The following is a 23,322-nucleotide window of genomic DNA, read 5'->3' as shown; positions in this document are numbered from 1 at the left end:
GTGTAAAGCTACAGTCTAGACCAAAATGATGGACTTGCACACCAGCCATTACAGTAACCTCAGTCAGGATGGCTGTGCCAAGGTCCTGTCTAGAAGTGGCTCTGTGGATCGCTCACACAAACTTCTATGTTTATTCATTATATTAATTTTTAGGGGAAACTTTCAGGAGTTTTATCTGTCTATCTAGGCCCCATTACCACAGTGTCTAAGCATCTCAAAGTCTTTGACGTATTTATCTTCACGAGGTAGAGAAGTGCTGTTACCCCATTTTACACATGGGGAACTGACACATAGAAAGTCTACATTTGCCCAAGGTAATATCAGAAGTCTGTGGCAGAGCAAGGAATTGACCCTAGGTTTCCCAGGTTAGCATCCTAACCACTGGACCATCCTTCTTCCTTGTTCGTCTGACTGCAGCTCTTTTAAAATACTAACTATTCACTGTCTTTCTTGCAGTGCACGCAGGGATGTCGATTTTGGAATGCAACAGTACAAAAAAGCTGCTCACTGCAATGTGTAAGTACTGTATTAGTCATGGTTCCACTTCCTATGCTTTGATTTTGTCTGATAAATTATCCAAAGGTATTCTACCAAACCAGTCTTTTTATAATAAAAAATGTAATAGCCATAATTTTTTCCCCAGTAAGTTGATATGTTTCTTATTGGAATATGTAACATCATATTATTAGTTCAGAAGTCTTTGAAATAGAGTACATTAACCTGGGAACCACTAGTTCTTGGCAAGGGGGTACCTTCACAATACAAACCTGCATTATGTCTGCCACAGTGTGGTGGGAACAGAGAACACTAACATTCAATGAAAATTAAACTCCCCTGCTGGGTTTTCAGTCCGTTAAATTGTCAGTGTTCAACACCTTTCTGCACCAGGCCCTTTTTGACTCCTATCTGTACAATCCATGTTATCACCATGTTTCCTGCTGTTAACCAACAGTATCTGGACAAGAACTAGCACAGGTTCTGGGACAGTTACCAGGGAAAAGTTTGAAGTCGCTTTCTCTCTGAGAGGAGCTGGGTTCCTTTTCTTGAAAAATCTGGAGTTCAGTCAGACTTGGCGTAATTCAAATGCTGGCCTTCCAGTTTTGAATTTGGATTTTCTTCTTTTTAGCCATTTGTCACTGAAAAGCTTTTGCTGTGTACTCTCTGTGTGTAAGAAATGTCTGATGATACTACCTTATTTGGACTATTGAAGGACTATATTCCTGCTAAGCATATCTCTTTTTGTTTGCTTCTCTACAGAATCAGACCTATGTCAGAGCATGTGAGGTAAGTTAAATACCGATGAGACCAGTATAAACACCCTAAAATGATAACTTCAGTTCACACAGCAGAATGAAACACAGCTAAGATTCCCAAAATTTTAAATCCAGGTGTCTGATTGTGTTATGCAAACCCTGTGGCATTACATCACTATTTTCTTGTTAAAAACATAAGATACACAGTGTACATTGGCCCAGAAGTGAAGCTTGAATGTAGATGTGTATGGATGAGATTTTCAAACAGGGGCATAGATTTTCTTTTTAATTTTAAGCCTGTGAAGGAGAAAAGATGGTCTGGTGGCTAAAGACTGGACTGGGACCGAGTTCTGTTCTTGGCTATGCCACAGATTTCCTGTGTGATTTTGGGTAACATGTTAATCTCCGTGGGCCTCAGTGTCCCTTCTGTAAAATGGGGTAATAGCTCTTTTCCTCACAGGGACATTATGAGGCTACTTCATTGATGTATGTGAGTTGCTCAGATACTGCCGTGCTGACTGCCATAGAAAATGCCTATAAACAAACAATGCAATATTCTCACAGCTGTTGAATAGTATCTTTTCCCAAGAGTAGCCCCATTAAAGTTAGTGGGAGCACTAATGGAATAAGGTGCTACTCATCATGAATAAGGGTGCCAGGATCTGGCACTTAAAGGGGGAACTTCCACCAATAAGGATTTCTTGGTTTCATGGGGAATAGATGGCAAATTTGCTTTTAAAAACCTCCAGGGAAAAATTTTTTTTATTATTCTTCTCAGCAAGAGCCAAAATCAGGTTTAGGGCTGTAGCAATTAATGTTCAGTAGGAAAAGGAAGAAGGAAAACATGAAATAAAGAAAAAAGACAGGAAATATGTCTGTTGAATGGAGCACTTTACAGTTTCTTCGAAGCAGTACAAACCAGTTGATGTGCATATGTTTAAAGAGAAGGTGTGCCCATAGCCTAAACATTCTTGACTGTCAATGATTAAGACATTATGTAGACCAGCAGCTGACAGTTTGTAAAGGATCAACACTAGGGTGACCATATTTCCTATGCTGAATACAGGACACCTGGTAAAATTACTCACATTCAAGTGAGTTCAATGGCAATCAATCAGAACTATGCAGTACAAACATTCAAATTCACATCAAGTTGACTGAGCCCCTGTTTAAAAAGAAATACTGCATAGTTGTATTCTTTTTATTTACCTTCTTATCTTTAAGGCTTTAGGGTTCACACGGGGAGGGGTGACCCCCCCACTCCCATACACCTCTCTCACGGGGTGTGGGGGGGGGCGACAAACCAATCCGACTCTCTCTGCCCTCCATGCCTGGCTGGGCCCCCGGGATGGACCCACCTCTCCTGGTACCTGGTGCTGTATCTTCCTGAGGCAACATGTGGTGCTAGGAGGGGTGGGACACAGGATCACATGCCCCCCTCCCCAGATTTCTGCCAGGTTCACACCAGAATGTGGCCAGCAGCAGCCTTTTGGCACTGTGTGGGAGGGAGGGGACGGGAGCTGGAAGGTATGACCTGGCCCATGTCTTTGCAGAGCTCATCTCTGCTTTCCCGACTTTGTCCGTCCCGCCCCCCCGCCCCATATGTGGCTGGAAGCAGCTTGTCCCTTCCTGCCTGCACAGTGTTGAAAGGCAGCTAACACCTCCAGGCTGCTACTGGCCACCGACATATCCCAGCTGCCCTGGCTACAGTGCGGGCTGGAAGGGGTTGAGCCCTAACGATGCATTGTGCACCAGGGCCCAGGGAACCTCACTGCAGGGGCTTCATGGAAACCGGCCAGAGAGGTGACTCAGCAGGGGAGGGTGCCTGGGGTTCTGGGGACAGGACACAGGGCGGGGGTGGTGGTGGTGAAGAGGATACTATGCCCCTCTCCCAGGGGCTGGTGTGGAGCCTGCAGGTTTGGGGTGGGCACAGGATAGAAATTGCTTCCTCTCCCCCCACCCCCACGCTCCAGAGCTTACCTGAGTGGCAGAGAGGCTTCCCTGTACTGCGCTGTGCGGGGCTTTGCCACATGCAGGGCTTGGCTCCTCCTAGCCAGCACCCTGGGCCAGAGGATCTTGGGCTTCCCCGGGATCTGGGCAGCAGCAGGACTCCCCAGTACTGATGCAGAGGGGGGAGGGGGGAAGAAAATACCAGACAATTTTCCCATTTTTAAGAAAAAGTCTGGACACCTACAAGAGGGCTTAAATATGGGATTGTCCCTTTAAAAATGGGACAACTGGTCACCCAATTCAACGCTGTCCTAGCAGCACACAGAAGCATAACTGCTGGTATTTGTACTGTTTGCTTTTCCTTTACCAAGATATTTCTCTTGGAAACATTGTGCCTTGCTAATAATATTAAAACACAAAGAGCCACTTCTTTAATGCATGAACTTGGGAAATAAACCTCTACTTTGTGCTAGGACAATTTTCTCTTATCAGTTTCAGTGAGCTGCAGGAAGTGTGTACAGTTGAATCTTTGAAAGTTACCAAGACAAACAATGCCACCTAATATAGCACATCACCTTAATGACCCCAAAGTTAATTATTACTTGAGAGTTGTTTGCTGTATGAACAGAGATTATAAAGCTGGGACATTTTATCTTCTTCAGCTTTTGTAAGCCAGACAATCTTGCAGTGTAAATGACCCTAAATAAAATACAGCAAAGCAAATGCATTCTCACGGTGGGGGAGCTTTGTCTGGACTGGCATAAAAAACAGGATAGTAGCTCCTTTAAGGGTTCCCCTCCTTTGGGAATCAGGAGGGGGAGGGGAGAGGAGAAGGCATCACCTGAATTGATGGGCAGGCCGGTGGGACTCAAGTAAGCGATTGGTCCCTGCACACCTGGGGAGTGTATATAAATCCTGCCCCTCCAGCCTGAGCCCCCTCTCATTCCTGACTAGCAGTCAGAGAGGCAAGCTGGAGTCATTGCTTATTTAGTTATTGACTTTCAGTGAGACTCAGGCTCCTATGTGCTTAAGTCACGATTAAAAGTAGGCTTAGGATTGTCGGTCATTTGGGTGCTTAGAAAGTTTTACCCTCCGCGTCTCAGTCCAGTGGAGCTGTAAAATAGAGCTAATGAGGCTTTCTTTGTCTGTCTTCTCTATTTAGATGGTAAGCTCTTTGGGGCAGAGGCTCTCTACTTACGATATACATTTTCAGTGTGGGCTGCATTGGGGCTCCGGGGGTGGTTAAGACCTATAGACACAACTATAACACAGACAAAAAATAATAACAAGAAGTTAGATGGTAGACGTGTTTTTAAAGAAACTTCTAATACAGCGTATTGACCAAGAGCAAGGAGCATTTGTGAGAAATAGGTGGAGCAAGAAGGGCTGGGCTCAGTGTTCAGGCCTTCTCATCAATAGTAAGTTAAATGGGCTATATTCTGCTTCCCTTCCTCAGATATTCTCACTGAAGTCTTAAATGTGTAAAGTGAGCAGGAATTGTCCCCAGATTTCTGCATTGCAGCAAATGGGCAATATAGGGAATACAGAGCCTGATCTAATGCCCATTGAAGTCAATGGAAAGACTGACAGGTTTCAGAGTAGCAGCCATGTTAGTCTGTATTCGCAAAAAGAAAAGGAGGACTTATGGCACCTTAGAGACTAACCAATTTATTTGAGCATAAGCTTTCGTGAGCTACAGCTCACTTCATCGGCCGATGAAGTGAGCTGTAGCTCACGAAAGCTTATGCTCAAATAAATTGGTTAGTCTCTAAGGTGCCACAAGTCCTCCTTTTCTTAATGGAAAGACTGCCATTGATGCCAATAGATTTTGGGAATGAGCCTAAGGTGCCAATGTTTTTAGAATGAATATAACTACTTTTGTGGTATTCCTGTGTATTAGAAATGTGTCTGGATGCTTCTAACAAGACATCCCATTGAAGCAATACTAACTGGCAAGCTCTCTGTCTTATACAGAGAGTTTCCTGCAAGTTTGGCTGCAGCTGTGCAGAGGAAGCTTATGGTGCTGAAGTACAAGGTAAGCATGGACATAGTGCTGTGTAGTAACCCAGGGTCTGCTGAACTCATTTCTAGGAGTGTCCTTTTGCTTTTGTTATATGATTTTCTTTGAACAGGGCCAGGAAAGTCTTGTTCCTTTTCTGATTCTTTCACAGCTAGTGTAGCTTAAAAGTAAAGAGATGGCTGCTGTATTACAAAAGTAGGCTTTTTCTTCCAGAAACTTGGGAATTTTTGGATATAAATGCAGAAGTTTATGGTGGGATTTTCAAATGCACTCAGCTATGGCTCAACTCTGCTTCTGTTGAAATTAATGGTAAAAACTCCTTTTGATTTCCATGGGAGTAATTAGGCCAATGCTTAGTGCATTTGAATCCCACCCTGACTGATCTATGTAGGAGTGCTGGAACAATTTGTCTCGTGGAGGTGCTGAGAGCCACTGAACCAAACTGAAAACCCTGTATTTGTTGGAAACCAGTTCAAGCTGGGGGTGCAGCAGCAGCTTCAGCACCCCTAGTTCCAGCACCTATGGATCTACCCGATCTGACTGGAAAAATTTAAGGATTTCCATTCAGCAAAGCTTTATAATAAAAATATATTGAAGCGTTCGCATGCTGCCCATTGCTTTGGGAACTTGGTGCCTCACATTCAGTTTCAAAACAAGCATGTATATACTAAATATGGGTGATACCAGGGGAAGAAGATTTATATAAAGTTGCACAGTGAACCCATGCTTTGCCTGAATGGAAGTATATTCAAAGGCATGACGGAACAGGTACACTTTACTTTGTGTCCTAATATGATCAAACCCTGTCTCTGACAAGATGTCGGAGAGCAAGTGATACAACTGGTTGCATTCTTCTGAAAAGTTTTGCTGTCAGCCCCAGAAAGGTAAATCGGGGGGACTAAAAGCATGAATGCCCCACATCAGATCTTCCCAGCTATGACAGGACATAGGGAGGGAGCCATATTGCGATGGTTTTAAGTTACAGTATAATTCTGGCATTCCACAAATATGCATTGAGAAAAGCAGCCCTGATTTTGTTTATGGACTAGGGACTTCACTTAAACCAAACCAAACCAATTAAGAAAGTATTTCTGATTTTGTCACACATAGTACTTTCATCCTGGTTGCAAAATTCTAAGTAGAATGGTATCAACATTTTAAATGGAAGATGTCCTATTCTTTATTCCGTGTCTAGTTTCTGTAGTGTCTGTCATCTGCAAGTTCATCATTTGACAGGTCATCCAATCATGACCTTCCACAGGATCATTTAAATATTGGTCCCCAATCCAGCAAAACACTAAGCATATGCGATAGTAAAACACTTCACTGGGACTATGCATGTGCTTAAAATTAAACACATGCATTAGTGCTTTGCTGGTTTGGGGACCAGTATTTTAAAACATGTGTTTAACTTTGAGCATCCGAGTAATCCCATTGAAGCATGTACGTGACTGCACATGTGCTTAACCTTAAGCACATGCTTTAATGTTTTGATGGAAGGGGTTTCCCTTCAAAGTTTTACCCATCACTGAGTGGAGAAGGAAGTGAGGACAGTAAAGAAATGGACAGATCTCCCAAAGCTTCCAATTAAGGGATATAGCTTAACATAATAGGCCAGATTCACCACTAACATAGATAGGTATATCTCCATTAACTTCAGTATAGCTGCACCCACTTACACCAGTGATGCGTTTGGCCCAGTTAATATTAATATCAATTGTCTTATAACATTACTGTGGTTCATCCTGTAACTCTTTTCCTGATATGCATGTTTTCCATGTTTTTATCAGCTTCACAACTGCTGAATGTGCCAGGTCCCTGGGGCAAGATGCACTTTACTTTTACACAATGTACTAGGTGTGTCACCACCAAAGTGTATTCCAGCTGAACATCAATCCTTCAGAGAATGCTGCTGCATTCTTCTACTGCCCAGAAGCTGCCACAGAATACCACTGGGAGAGGATTAATGACTTAAGCCCTGTTCATGTTTTATTGGTTTTTCCCCGCAGATTATTTGAACTCACCCACAGCACCATTTGCATCTACCATTGGAAGCCACAATGTGGCACTGAGGTGGAAGTCGGCTAATATCTCTGGGGTGACATATATTATTCAGTGGAAGTATAGTCAGCTCCCTGGAGACTGGAGGTATGCTGAGGTAAGGGAGGACAAAATAAGTTCCAACTTATTTTTTAAATTAATCTTTTAATAAAACAACCTAGTCTAATTTACAATCCAGTCTTGATTCAATTGGAAAGGTGTTCTTCACTTCCTCTCCTCACCTATTCTCTATTATTCTTGTACTCTATAAAATAGTTGCCACATTTCACACTAGAAGTGGCTCCATTTGAGTGGTGAATGATATGATTCTTGCGTATAATTTTGTTAAGATTGTAAAGCATTGGGGGATTCTTTGTGTATTTTTTTTATGTTGGTGGTGGATTGTTGGGGATGTTTTTTGTTTATTTTTGTTCTTGGATTTATTTGGGTAAAATGACTATTATGTTAAGTTTAGGTGTATTTGTTAAGTACCCAGAAGCCTGTGGGTGAGTGACAACAATTTAAAATTTACTGATGTTAATATATTTAATATTTTACTGTTTTAAGCTATTATTTGCTTAAAATTAGAATATTCTTTAAAATTAATTCAGGCTGGAAATTAGAAGGTTTCTAATGATCAGAGAAGTGAGTTCTGGAGTAATAGGAGTAGTGGGGGCAAACAACCTAACTAGTTTTAAGATGGAGTTTGATAACTTCAGGAGCAGGAGTATATGTTGGGTCGCCTGCGATAGCAGGGGATTTGATCTGACCCAGGGTACCTCTTCCAGGCCTATGTCCTATGTACCTAATATTGTGTTCCATCCATCCAATATTTGATGAAATTTGGCAACGGGTTTTGAAGGAAGTGTTAAAGGAGGAATCAGTACATACTGTTTAAGGAAAATGAATCACCTAGAACTTGTTCTGCTTATAAGAGAGTTAGGTCTGTGACATTCTAATATGTACATGTTTTATGTTGTCATATCAGGCTAGACTGACATCCTACATGGTCATTTCAGCTAGAGGAACAGTGATAATGATTATATGTATGTGTATTGATCTAGGTAGTATCTGAGCATTCGTACACAGTGAGTAACCTTCAAGCCTTCACAGAATATGAGTTTCGAGTAGTTTGGATCATCACATCTCAGATGCAGCTCTATTCTCCATCTAGTCCCAGTTACCGGACTCATGCATTTGGAGGTAATTACACTGTTGGTCACAGTTCAAGGGCAGTGCTAAAAAGTTTTAGTTTCTTTTGATGTCATGATTCTAAAGTAGAAAACTACTTACCATTGACTTTCATAAGAACAGCCATACTGTATCCTGTCTCTGACAATGGCCAGTGCCAAATGCTTCAGAGGGAATGAACAGAACAAGGTAATTTTGAGTGATCCATCTCCTGTCATCCAGTACCAGCTTCTGGAAATGGAAGGTTTAGGGACACTCAGAGTATGGGGCTGTGTCCCTGACCATCTTGGCTATTGGCCTTTGATGGACCTATCCTTCATGAACTTATCTAACTCTTATCTGAATCATACTTTTGGCCTTCACAACATTTCATGTGGATGAGTTCCACAGGTTGATTGTGTGTTGTGTGAAGAAGTACTTTGTTTTGTTTGTTTTAAATCTGCTGTCTATTAATTTCAATAGCAGAAGAAAACGTAGCAATGGCTGACATGTTAAATGCCTTTTTTGTTTCAGTTTTTACTAGAAAGGTTAGCAGTGATTGGACGATAAACATCAGTGTAAATTGTGTACGATCTGAGGCTAAAATAGGGGAAAAACAAGTTAAGACTTACTTAGACAAGTTAGATGTCTTTAAGTTGTCAGGGCCTGACAAAATACATCATAAAACACTTAAGGAACTGGGTGAGAATCCATGGAGGATGGGAGAGATCCCAGGGGCCTGGAAAAGGCCAAATATAGTACCTATCTATAAAAAGGGGAATAAGGACAACCCAGGGATTTATAGACCAGTCATCTTAACTTGGGTACCCAGAAAGAAAATGGAGCAAATAACCAATCAAGTTGTAAGAACCTAGAAAATAATAAGGTGATAAATAACAGTCAACATGTATTTGTCAAGAACAAATCATACCAAACCAAGCTGATATCCTTCTTTGATAGGGTAACAAGTCTTATGGATGGGGGGAAGCAATAGATGTGATAAATCTTGATTTTTCAGAAAGGCTTTTGATACTGTCTCACATGACCTGCTCATAAACAAACTAGGGAAATACAGCCTAGACTAACCTACTGTGAGGTGGTACACAACTGGTTGGAAAACCATATTCAGAGAATAGTTATCAAAGGTTTGCAGTCAAGCTGGAAGGGCATATCAAGTGGGGTCCCACAGAGACCTGTCCCATAGGTTCTTGAAATAAGCATGCCGAGGGTGCTGCCACACCCCCTGGTTTGAGGTGGTTTCCATCATATGAAGCGTTTACAGTTTGGTTCAATGGCTCTCAGTAACCCCACTATACAAATTGTTTCAGTACCCCTGATCTGTCCTGGGTCCAGTTCTATTCAATATCTTCATAAATGATTTGGATAATGTCACAGAGAGTACACTGATAAAATTTGTTGATGATACCATGCTGGGAGGGGTTGCAGGCGCTTTGGAGGACAGGATTAGAATTCAAAATGATCTGGACAAACTGGAGAAATGGTCTGAAATAAAGAGGATGCAATTCAACAAGGACAAATGCAAAGTACTCCACTTAGGAAGGGATAATCAATTGCACAAATATAAAATGGGAAAAGACTTCCTAGGAAGGAGTACTGCAGAAAAGGATCTGTTTGTTATAGTGGATCACAAACAAAATATGAGTCACCAATATACTACTCTTGCAAAAAAAAAAAAAAAAAAAAAAAGCAAACATCATTCTGGGATATATTAAATACAAGAGTGTTGTAAGCAAGACATGTAAAGTAATTCTTGCAGTCGACTCAGAACTGTTAAGCCTCAACTGGAGTACTATGTCCAGTTCTGGGCACTATATTCAGGAAAGATGTGGACAAATTGGAGAAAGCTCAAAGGAGAGCAACAAAAATGATGAATGGTCTAGAAAACATGATCTATGAGGAAAAATTGAAAGAATTGGGTTTCTTTAGTTTGGAGAAGAGAAGACTGAGGGGGGACATGGTAACCGTCTTCAAGTACATAAATATTGTTATAAAGAAGAGAGCAATAAATTGTTCTCCTTATCCACTGAAGACAGGACAAGAAGTAATGGGTTTTAAATTGCAGCACGGGAGATTTAGGGTAGACATTAGGAAAAACTTCCTAACTATAGGGTGTTTAAGCACTGGAACAAATTACTTAGGGAGGTTGTGGAATGTTTTTAAGAAGAGGCTAGGCAAATACTTGTCTGGGATTGTCTAGATTATATTTAGTTCTGCCTCAGTGCAGGGAACTGGACTACATGACCTGTCAAGGTCCCTTCCAGTCCTATATTTCTATGATTCATGGGTGACCCCCAGTGTGATGTTGCACCCCATAATGCTTTATGGGAATATACTTATTCCAGTTATGTCATATATACTTTCATATGTTTTATGCTTCATATGCCATGTAACATATCTCTGTAAAGGTTTGGGTCTACGGAATATATTTGTAGATCCCTTAATCATCTCTGGTTTGAGATAGAGTCTCAGTCTTTTTAATCTTTCCTCATAGGGAGGCTGTTCCGTATCCCTAATCAGTTTCTTTGCCCTTCTCTGAACCTCTGCACCAATATTAATATACCTTTTCTGAGACAGAGTAACCAAACCTGCATGCAGTGTTCAAGGAGTCGGCGTACCATGGATTGATCTAGTGGCATTATGATGTTTTCTGTCTTATCTATCCCTTTCAGAAGCATATGTTCATTATATGTTGTAAAATTGCAGACTGTTGGGTAATATTACTAAAGAATCTTTAGCTTAATCTGAAAGAGTTTTGGCTGAATTTTCAGTTATGATTCCTATGAGGACTTGTGGCACCTTAGAGACTGAACAATTTATTTGCGTATAAGCTTTTGTGAGCTACAGCTCACTTCATCGGATGCATTCAGTGGAAAATACAGTGGGGAGATTTATATACACACAGAACATGAAAAAATGGGTGTTATCATACACACTGTAAGGAGAGTGATCACTTAAGATGAGCTATTATCATCAGGAGAGTGGGGGGTGGGAGGGGTGAGTGGGGAAAGAAAACCTACATCTTAAGTGATCACTCTCCTTACAGTGTGTATAACACCCATTTTTTCATGTTCTGTGTGTATATAAATCTCTTCACTGTATTTTCCACTGAATGTATCCGATGAAGTGAGCTGTAGCTCACAAAAGCTTATGCGCAAATAAATTGGTTAGTCTCTAAGGTGCCACAAGTACTCCTTTTCTTTTTGCGAATACAGACTAACACGGTTGCTACTCTGAAACCAGTGACTTTTAGGTGAGGTTCAGAGCACCAGGACAGGAAGAAACTATCAATTTAGTAACATTCTTGCTATGGAAAGAAGCAATATTAGTTTAAGCAAATTTCACAATATTTGTCTGCAATTTGGCTTTAAGTAACCATTTAACTTAATGGCTACTTTACCAGTTTGTCATAAAATGGACATAAGAAACGATGCACTAACTGGAGCGTTCAGATAGAACCAGCTTCAGGATATGAGCTCTCTTTCTATTAGTGATGTAGAGCCTGCTTCACATTGATAGGAAATATGCTTATATATATCAATAAGACATAGTGAAGGTACACCTTGTTACTTTTTCAACTCGCATCTAATTGCATGTTAAATCTCATCCTGTGTTAACACTGGAAGTCACCGGAGATTTAAAGTTCCCTGTATTTGCAGAAGTCTTCTTCCTAGGGTATGCACAACATGCTCCAGGTGGCACATGACCAGGATGTATCACAAAAATTTGGTCCGCTGGTTGGATCATTAGCTTCCTTGGCTTGGGCTGGGTACTAACGGGGAGTGTGACACGAACACTGATCTGTGCTCCCCTTTGCAGAAACTGATACTGGTGTTCAGTAGGGGAAAGGAGAAATAGTACTTGTTTTAGGCTTTAGGCTTCAAAGCTCATTGAAATCAATGTGAGTCTTTCCATTCTATTCTCTGGGCTTTGGATAAGGGTAGACCCTTAAGCAACTATAACTAAAGTGTTAGTGCAAACCCTTCGTTTGAGGCATAAAAAGAATCTTTGTTCAAGTTCCTTTTTGTTGCATTCACTTGTATTGCGCTGGTTGTGAGCCTGTTATGTAAATCATTAGGTTATATTTAAATTAGACGTGGCTGAACCTCAAAAGATTTAGATGTTTAAGTGGCTAAGTTTCTAAAAGTTTAGACATTAATAGTAATAATGAATTTAGATTTATATAGCGCCTCTCGTGCTGAAGGAAATGGGGAAAAGCTTTCAGAACTAAAGGCAGCGCTATTGAAAATTAGCCAAAGGTGTAGGCTACATTCTGGAGGTAGGATGACAACCAAATGGGTGCACAGCACTTTGTACAATGGAGTGGAGGGCAATTTTGGCTAAGGACATGTTCTTACAAAAAGTATCTCAGGATCTATAGTAACTAGTCACAGCAGATAGCCCCATAGTTTTTAAAGTCCCCTCCGAAGCCCCCTCACAGAAAGTTATGTGGTTCTAATTTGTCTACCTCAGAACGATGGAAGGATGGGCTGACTATTGGGATTTTGACCCGTGGCTTCAGGTGATGTGCTGACAAAACAACAAAGGTTCCCGCAAAATTTTCCTTCTTTGGCTTATGATAAACCCTGTGACCCAGGAGTGCATCATACTGCCAAGAGGAGTGTGGGATTGATAAACCTATTCATATGTTTTTCCAATTAAACAGAGATGATTTCTCACAGCCACAGGAAGGGAAGGTGACAAAGAAACAAATCTATACTAAGTAAAACTCACTGGAACCTGGTTCTTCATATGTATTTTATAAATCCTAGGGATGAATCATCTGTGAGAGTGATAACTCAACAGTATCCATGAGATCTTAAAAAAAAAAAAAGATGGAAAGTGATTCATTACAGGCAGAGAGATCACCTCAGTCTTTCAGTTTGTTGGCAAGATTAAAAATAGGGGTTCCTGTCAGTGCTCTCCAGAACATCACCGAGTGTAAGCATTCCAGACTTGATGTTTACACTACTGGGGCATCTCCGTGGTTACGTTTGGGTCTTATGATGTATCAGAAACTTGTCTATGGATTATATGAGATTTATTCTCCCCCATTTAGTGCTTTCCTTGCAATACTTTTTTGCTTTCCCCTTGGAGCAAAACTAAGAAATACTGAGACATGTGGGGGAAAACTATGTATGTCTATATAATGTCATAAAAGGTTTGAATGTGCTTTTTGTCCCTAAATGAAATGTTGATGTTTTAATTTTCCTGGGCCAGTTTGCATCCTCCCATGGAAAAACCCACAGGATTTATTTAAAGGAAGGAATAAAACTATGTGAGATGTACTTCATGGAGACTTCTCTACATTGTCCCTTTGGTGGGAGGGACTTTGGGGAGCTGTGGATGTTGGAGGCCAAGCGCCCACCAGACCCCTGGATTTCAGGATCTGTGGGTCTGGGAACCTAAATCTGTGTGGAATCAGAAGCCACCCTGTAGCAATGTGGTTCTTGCCTCCCTTTCCTTTGTGTAGCTGGATCACTCCATAAACATCTGAGAAGGAATCTAAGGGTCCAGCATGGAAAAACAGGCACTGAGCAGAGGCTGGTGCCACATAGAGTTGACCCTTTCCTGCCCCAGTTCCTAGAATTCTGCAGAGCCCCTTTTGCTTGGAACAGTCAGTGAAGGGCAGGCATAAAGGGCCAGGAAAGGGGAAGAATGTCACACAAAATTGGCACTCTCCACCTTCCATGATGCTGCATGGAGGGCATCTTCCATGCATGAAACTCCAGGACATGATCCTGGCCCTACTATTTAACTTCTCAGCAGCGTATAACACCAGCAAGAATGGACTATTATATTAACTCATCCCCCACATCTTCTCCCAGCCATCCCCAAAAAATCACTTCTGAAAAACCATGTCTACAGTAAATGATTTCTGTCTTTTACAGTTCCTGTTTCAGCTCCTATCATTAAAGATATTCAAAGTTCGGGGCCTGAAACCGTGGAAGTCAGTTGGTCTCCACCACTTTTCCCCAGTGGATTGATTGTTGGATATAATTTACTGTTAACCAGTGAAAAGCAGGAACTGCGCACAGCATCCAGAGGTCAAAGTTTCCAGTTCTACTCCACCTTTCCAAACACCACTTACAGGTACAAAAGAAAAGGTGATCAGCTGGACAGAGTGTGCCCTTGGTGTCATAAAGTGGGCAGTAGAGTTCCTACAATTCAGAAATCTGTGTGTGTATGTGGGGTGATGGTGGTTCTGACTGACAGAACAGCGTGCATGTTAACACTGCTTTTGCAGAATCAGTGGGCAAAATTCTCTTCTCTGTTGTGCTGTTGTGAAAATTGACATATCTCAAATTTAAATTGATGGAGTTGTTTTAGATTTCCTCATGTATAATTGAGATCAGAACTTAGGCAAAAGCAAATCAATTTGGGGAGTGGGGTGACAATCTGATGCAGTGCCAGAATGTGGAATTTTGAATTCAGTAACCTTTATATTCTTATTTTCCCCCTCTTGGTGCACATTTCTGTTATATTCAGAGAATTATAGGGGAGCCCTCTTCTAATTAATTTTGCATTTGTAAATTTCCCTTCAGTTTAGTTTAACTCCAAAGGCCACGTTCTGCTCTCAAAGGTGACTATAGATCTTCCCTTGAGATGAAACTGAGTTGCCCACATAACTCTGAGGGCAGCAGAGCTATAGCTATAGGGTAGCTATGTAATTTATTAGATTGTGTTACCTTATCTTGCAAAGCTAGTGAGTTCAAATCCTCATGTGATTATATTTGTATTAGAATTTGTCCCTGAATGACTTTATTTCAACAGCTTTTTTCACTGAAGGAGAAACATGATAAAGTACGTGAGACTCCATTGTTCTAGTTGAGAAGGCATTTTTTCGAGCATTTATAACGTTCCGTAAGATCTCTCTTTGATTTACTTTAGGTTTACCATCGTAGCAGTAAATGAGGTTGGTGACGGGCCACCTGCAGAAGCTAATATCACTACTCCAGAACACACAGGTACACATGCAACATATTCCTTATATTTCCTGGTAACTGGTAACTAATTCTGGTTCACCTGGATTATGGGGTGTACTGCAGAATAGAATGATAGTTAGACTGTACGCTCTTTGGGGAAGCAACAGTCTTCTACTCTGGGTTTATACAGCACCTATACAATGGAGCTCTGTTCTTGGTTGGTCTCTAGGCACTACGGTAATAAATGTAGTAACAACAACAGCTTGGTTGTTGGGCACAAAAACACAGGCTGGTACAAGTGACAAAAAGGTGAACCAGTATCAAATGGGTTTAACAGAAGATGCTTTCATTTTCTGGAACACATGGTATCAGTGGCAGCATGTGGGGAATTCATGTTAATATTAACACTGTGACCAGGGCCACAGGGGAGCCAACTGAGGTCACTCAATTAGGGTGAACTGCAAAGAATGGGGTGGCCAATCCCCAAAACTGGTGGATATTCCAATACTTAGATTTACCAAGCCAGCAAAAAACAGCTTCTACAATACCTCACCGGTTACCTAGAAGCCAACAACACAGTTCCCTTAAAGTAACCCAGCCTCAGGCCTCCACCCTGATACCCAAGTCAGACACGATGAGGATTACTGAAAACCTTATTCATCATATAAAAAAGTTCTACCAATCCCAAAGGATCGGACATTACCTCCCAGGTTAATGAATATTCCAGATCTTACCCAAATACACGCTTACAGCTAATTCTTATTAACTAAACAAAAATTTATTAAAAAAGAAAAGAGTGAGTATTGGTTAAAAGATCACCAATTCAGACATGAGTACAATTCTTGAGGTTCAGATTCATAGCAGAGATGGTGAGCTTTGTAGTCACAAAATTAGTTCATAGGTTATAGTCCAATATTTATATTCAGGGTGGTCCAGTCAGAACTGGGATCTCAGCCCTATGGCTTGAGCTTCCCTTGCATGAAGCCTCAAGCAGATTGAGATGACAGGATCAGGCCCCAAGGGTCTTATATACAGTTTTAGGCCCTCTTGTGACAGTTCTTAGGTGAACAATAGGCACTTATGGGGACTTTGAAGTGGACCCATTTCCTAAGCATCACCAGTAATTATCTACACAGATTAACATAAGGCAATTGTTCATTTTCCATCATTCTCAGGTGATTTGCTATACATTTCAAAGAGAGATGAATACAGCGATATCTTATGTTCACAGTTCATTTAAATGTTAAGATATCCTTTTGATCTCTGAATTAATAGAATACAGTATAGACAGGGACTGTTTGATTACATTGTTAACCTCTACCATTATATATGTAAACACACAAAACCACAAACATTATCTACCAATATGTCTTTAAGGGTTGAATGTGAGTCATTTATCCTGCAGGATGCTTAACCCTTTCTGACCAAGCGTCACAAACAAATTTCACATTAGACTTTCAAGTAAAAAATTCCTGAATGATCTCATGCAAAACAACATCAGATCATACCCTTTTTTTTTTTGCTATTTCTCTTCCTTTGTTCTTTCCCCCCCACTAATGGCATTTCACTATACAAAAAACAATACATTATAGCCACCTATCTATCTGAGTCTCGTAAGGTATTTTACAAATATTAATTTATTCCCAGGGAGAAATATATTAAGATAGAGTTATGGATGGGCATAAAAGCATTGTTACCAAACTTAAAAAAACTAAATGCTAGAAACTCAGGAAATTTTCCATGAAGGTTACAACAGTAGCCTTAACTCTGTTCCTGTATCCTCACCCACCATCCACTTTCTGTGGGTTGCAGACACTGAAGCTGTGTCTACATTAGTGCTTTTTAAACTCATGTTAGTTGATTGCCAGTTGACTCAAGTTGGCTAACACACTGGTACATGCTGGACTGGACACTTCACTAACGTTTGTTCTAGGGTTAACTGAGACCTGATCACAAAAATGTGTGTCCTGGAACCAGCATTTGTGGAGTCTCCAGGTTAGGATGCACCAATGGTTTGGTTAACTTGAGTTAAGTGACAACCAATTAATTTTAATTAAAAAAATTTCTAGTGTTAAACAAACCCTCAGTAGCTGCCACATCAGACTGTAGTTTGTCCATTTGCGTATCTGAATTCTAACAATATGTATATGATTTGCATGATGATATAACTTGGACCTCTTCAAGCCTATGTCAAATACAGAATGGTTTTTGGTGCTGCCAGCCATGAGTCTGTCCCAAACCCTTGTGAGGGGCCTGGGCATCCACTAGGGGGCTTCCTCTAGCTTCTCCTGCCCAATTCGCCCCACACCCAGGGCCCAACATAGCCGGTAACTCATTCACCTGCAGCAGGTGATGCCCTGCAATGGCAATTCCTGACCTTCCTAGAGGCATTGAACAGCGAGTGACAAGCACCCTGTATGTGACCTCAGTGGTTTTTGTTACATAAAGGAAGATCTCTGAGTACTTAGGATTTGAATCCCATACTTTAAAAAGATTGTGTCTGGCCATTGTGCAGGTATATAGGTATGGGGCAGAAGTATAGGGGTTTAACCACCACAAAGGCTGCCTTTCCCTTCAAAACTACCTGAGAGGACTGTGTTCCTGGGGGATGATGTAGCTGAATAGGTCCAGGTTCCAAATACCAAGCAGTGGGAAGAGAGCATTCTTAGAGTTGGGATGCTGGTTATGGAACTCTTTGCCAGAAGGAATCAGACTGAGTCCAAGTCTGACTGCATTCAGATCAAACTTCAAAACACGCCATTTGATACAGCCCACAGAACTGATACTCTTTAAAAATATTATAATAACAATTCTGAAAGATGCAAACAAACCAAACTACAAACCCTGCAATCACAAAGCCATTCTCCTCTGCTCTGGAAGACTGGAGAGAGGAAAAAAACCTCCATTTTGGACTTTTGGGCAATTTTGTGTAGTGCTTACATATAACAGTGATAGTTGCTATATAAATCTCACAGAGAAGGAAATTGCTTCCTCCCTGCTCCCAACACAGAAGCCAGGTGCAATTGCTGTCCCTGCTCTTCCCCTTCTCTAATCACTAGGCAACATTTCCTGTACTGGAAGACAGAATTTACCTGTACATGAAGGCATGGGGCCTGATTTCCCCTGTGTTACCCTAGTTTTGAAATGAATTAAATTATACCAGTGTAAAACTAGGTTAACACAGTGGCAAATCAAACCCAAGATCTTTGTTCCTTATTTCACCCACTGCTTCTGATCTAGCTGAAGATCATAGTTTTCATCACAATATTTTCCCCAGCAAGAACCTCATTTCCCTTTCTCTCCCAAGTTCCTGTCTCACTCTCCTGGGTTGCTAGGTAAGGTGAGCTCATTTGAACAACATGTGTTATATCACAGATAAATCCAAAGTTGTACATCTAGTAATAAAGAATGTATGTTGTTTCTATAAGCTAGGGGACTGTATCCTGGAAATCTGTTACTCTGAAAAGGACTTGGGGGGTCATGGTAGATAACCAGTTGAACATAAACTTCCACTGCAGGGTCCAGTCCCTCCTGCTCCAATGACTCTTTAATTATTTATCCACAGTTAACAGCTTCAACAGGAGAGACTGATGGAGTCCCACATCAAAATATCTCATAGCCCAATGGTTAGGGATGGTTGCAGATCCCTGTTCAAAGCCCTGTTCCTCCTCAGGCAGAGGGGGGACTTGAACAGGGGTCTTCCACATTCCAAGTCTGTAGCCTAACCACTGGGCTAAAAGTTATGAGGCGGGTTCTCCCCGTCCCGGCTGTTTTGTGTGAACTCTCCTGAAGGGACCAATCCAGTAGGTGTGCTCATAGGGCACCTTCTGGATTGGGCCCCACATACGATTTATGTGGCCAAACGCCTTTTGTCCCCTGTGAATCACTTAAATAGTGATGATAAGCTGCGTAGCAGGAAAGTATATATTTCGCAAAAGTTGTCTAGCCTTAGTAATTTTGCATATCATTGCAGCACTCAGGAATTATGTTTTTGCTGGATGTGGTGGTGGACTGCCTTGTGTCTGTGGATGTGTGTGGGAATGCAAATGGTGAATTGTGGATTAATGATGTACAAGTTAGGAAAATTGCCCTCTGATTTTCATTTCTGTCTTCTAGCTTGATTTTAAAATTGTCTTTTTAATTGTCAGTTAAGGAAAAAGTGAAATGGCTCTTTCTAGCCAGAAACCAATCTCTAAGAAAGAGATCCACGGAATCTTTCTTGGAAGTCGCACAATGCCTTCAGAATGACATCACACACCACAATATTACAGGTCAGTTCTCTCTCTTTCTCTCTCCACCATAGGTATTGATACAGCTCCCACTACTGCATTATGCAAGTGCCTCCCAAACACCAGTGTGAGGTAGGAAGCTTGTCTGCGTCAAAGTGCAGAGTTAACAAAACAGCCTATCAAAAGTGACTTGGGCACTTAGGAGCATAAGTCTCATTGCAAGTCAGTAGAACAAAATCCAAACTCACTTGAGTGCTTTTGAAAATGTTATCTTTGGGAGATTAAGTGGTTTTCCCAAGGTCACCCAAGAGATCTTTGGTAAGATCTCTTGAATCCCAGTCTCATGCCTTATAACTACAAGACCACCACTCCTCCATGCAGCTGCAGTCTCCTCTTTGTAGCAATGTGGGTGATCTCAAACTCTTACCGGTTTTACCCAGACATTTGAAATGATTTTAGATACCAACTGTATGTATTGAAGGAGTTCAAGGGGCACTAGGAATCTGTTGAATGAAAGTGTGGAAAGAGAGGCAAAAAAGAAATCTGGTGGGTGAGATATACTGCAATGTGGAGAGAGGTTTGCTATGGGTGGCAGGCTTGTTAGGCAGTGAGGGACTCAGTGAAGAAGGAGGAACCAGGAGAGAGAGAAATCTCACAATGGTCAGGTGTAGGTACAGCTCAACAGCTGAAGATGTTGTGCCTTTGCAAATGAAATCTCTGAACTTTCTGATGTTCACTGAGCCATAACCAGAAAGGAAGACAGTAGAGGGGAGTGTGCTCTCAGGGCTATCGACATATTGGGCCAGTTTCACTCCTGGTTTATTCTGATTTCTGGCAGAAGAATGTCCTTTAGGGGTGTGTGTAGATAGAGGGAGAGAAAAATGGCCACAGCCTCCCTTGACCTGGTGGAATGCATGAAGGGGCCTGCACCACCTAGAAACGGTCAGCACTACTGGGGAAAGGATGTGGCCAGGAGAGCTGGAGAATGTGCTGGTTCAGCCCTTCTGCCTCAGCAGTATATGGCTACGTTGTCGTCACTGCTGGTTAACCAGGAGCTAAGCAATCATGGGTTAGTCTGTGCACGGTAGCATAACTGTTTAGAGCGGAGCCATATTGTTTATAGCTGCACGTTGCTGTAACACCCGTGTGTCCACTGATGCTTTGTCTGGGCATGCGACATAAGACAGGTATCTGGGCTCCTATCCTAACACCGGTGCCAACAGGGCTCCTTGGGATGCTGTACCCAGCAGAAATGAAAGCTGCCTCAGGCTGCAGTAATCGCCCATCACATGGTGGTGGTGCAGAGACCGGTAGTTCTCTCTCAGGGGATGAGCCCCCACCTTGGAGCAGAGTGAATTGTGCTTTGTGTGGTGAGATGCAAATTGTGTCTTTGGGCCCCAGGTAGGGTGAATTGCTGTCGATTGGTCTGTCTACCCACTAATTTTGTCTTTCTAGCTAATCTGTTCATTGGTTTTCTGCAGAGCCCACTGTAGTGTCAATTCTAAGGGCCGTTGTGTACAATCGTGCCCCTTTCAAGGATTGTGGGAAATATTGTATAGTATGGGAATAAATACTAGAAATGGGGGAGAGAAATGTTTAATATTTTTTCAGGTCATGTAAGGGTTCAGACTGAGAGCTGCTCACCGCATTCTATGACCTTATTTTTAAAAAGTAATGAAAAATCTAAATGTGTTTCTCATATTAACCTTGTGTATGTGTGTTGTTTTGCTATTTCTAGGGATTTCTGTGAATATTTACCAGCAGGTTGTCTATTTCTCAGAGGGAAATTTGATCTGGGTGAAAGGAGCTGCCAGCATGTCTGAGGTGTCCGATTTAAAGCTCTTTTATGCAGGCCCAGGGAAAATTACATCAATCTCAGTCGACTGGCTTTACCAGCGGATGTACTTTGTCATGAATGGAAAGGTTGGGCCCCGGAGCTTAATTATTTTCTTAATACTCATGAGCTACGCATGTGTGCCCTATTTTATATATATAGCAATAAAGAGCTCAGGGGTTATGGTAGGGGTGTATGGCATACGGTTGATTATTATAATGTTTTTATTTTTAATGTGATCTTTTTTTTTTTTTGGTCAAAGGAATAGAACAAAATAGTAACATCTGCCTCTACTGGGGTCTATAGGCAACTCCGGTCACGTTAAAAGTAAACTGACGTCTTAGAATTCCAGCTTCTTAGCTAATTCTTATCCTCATGAAAGAAAAAGTCATGTCATTTCCGAGACTGACTCCACTCGTGGCTCATGCCTTCGGTGGCAAGTCGTTTAACCTTTAGATCTCAGTTCCTCATGCGTACAGTGCTTTCTTACTGTACCTTGCAGGGCTCTTGCGAGAAGTAGTTAGTTAACAAATAGAATGAAAGTGATACGAGAGATTGAAGTGCTCAGCATTTTCTTGTGATGATGAAAGTGATGCAGGATCACAGCTGTTTTGTCCTGAGAGAAAAAATAGATGGCAGCCCTGCATTTAATTATTCAGTCTTGAAACTTTAATAACTTTAGTGGTGAGGTCTTGGTTGGCTCCTTTGCTCCTCTCATGCATATGAGACAAAGGGTGAGAAAGCTGCCATAAACAGGGATTCCTTGTGCCAGTGCCATGCCACTCCACTCTCCACTTATTGCCCAGGGTGCTTATAGGTACAGGATGAGATGTGGCCAGAGATGTCTGCACTCTGGTAGCCCTAGGTTAAAACAATGGCTGTAGGAGTCCATTGCAGCTAAGGTAAGTTAAAAAAGTTATGAGGACAAACTCATGTCCCAGGCTGCTCACAGGATCAGCACAAAGGTAGTTGTAAACCACCTCTTCCCCGCCCCTGTCAGGTCCTGCTAAAAGCATAGCTTGGCTGGACCCCAAAATCTGGACCTTCTCCAGCTTGGAGACAGCAAGGTAAGTGCAAAGCGAATGGACAGTTCCTTCATGGTAAGCATTAATGGATGCATTCAGGCTTGGCACAGTGAGCAAGCCTTGTAATTGAATGACTGGAAATGCAGGTGCTTGGAAGTACCTTAGGTTAGTGTCTGTCTCTGTGGTTCCCTGTAGGATGCTCAGGTCATGTTGCTGCTCATCAGTAAACATCCTACTGATACCCAAGAGCCTTTCTATTTATTCTGATTCCCTAGGTATGTGTCTGTAATTTAGAGAACTGCACTGTAGCTGAAGATATCACTTTTCCTTCCATTACCTCCCCTAAGAAAATTGTAGCTGATCCATATAATGGGTAAGTTTTTTCTCCTTTGATGACTTGGTGTCAGATGTGCTGTTGATCTTTTCAGCAATCATCTTCACTTGGTTAGCTATCCAGTTACTAACTTCTTCAGAAACCGTCCCCACACCGTCCCCTGCCCCAGTCGTACAGACTGCCAAGTTTGCTCCTCTGTTGTTCTTCAGCTTGCTCACTCCTCACCATGTTCGATTTGTTTCAGGGTATGAAGTCTTTCCAATGTGTGAAGGCTTTGGAGGCATTGTATTTTTTTTTAAAGACATTGAATTCTTTCATCAAAACAATTGTTTGAATTTTAAATATCTGTGTCTAACATTGGAGCTATTATATGAGTGCTCTTTTCATTATTCTTCTCATTATTATTTGTATAACTGTTATCACCTAGGAGCTCTAGTTGTGGATCAGGACCCCATTGTGCTAGGCACTGTACAACCACAACAAAAGACAGTCCTGCCCCAATGGGCTTATAATTTAAGTATAA

General features: G+C 41.6%; 1 protein-coding gene across 1 annotated transcript in view; it reads left to right on the top strand.

Moving 5' to 3' along the window:
* The window catches only part of ROS1 (ROS proto-oncogene 1, receptor tyrosine kinase), a 98,702-nt gene that overhangs the window by 4,303 nt on the left and 71,077 nt on the right, over positions 1-23,322 (top strand). Inside the window, 10 exon segments of the mRNA XM_077812140.1 lie at positions 457-516; positions 1,258-1,284; positions 5,178-5,238; positions 7,233-7,381; positions 8,328-8,466; positions 14,343-14,544; positions 15,343-15,419; positions 19,526-19,648; positions 21,345-21,529; positions 22,741-22,838. Of these exon segments, the coding sequence (XP_077668266.1) occupies positions 457-516; positions 1,258-1,284; positions 5,178-5,238; positions 7,233-7,381; positions 8,328-8,466; positions 14,343-14,544; positions 15,343-15,419; positions 19,526-19,648; positions 21,345-21,529; positions 22,741-22,838 (1,121 nt within the window).

This window comes from Eretmochelys imbricata, chromosome 3 (assembly GCF_965152235.1).
Source record: "Eretmochelys imbricata isolate rEreImb1 chromosome 3, rEreImb1.hap1, whole genome shotgun sequence".
NCBI lineage: Eukaryota > Metazoa > Chordata > Testudines > Cheloniidae > Eretmochelys > Eretmochelys imbricata.
This window is presented reverse-complemented; position numbering and strand designations above follow the sequence as displayed.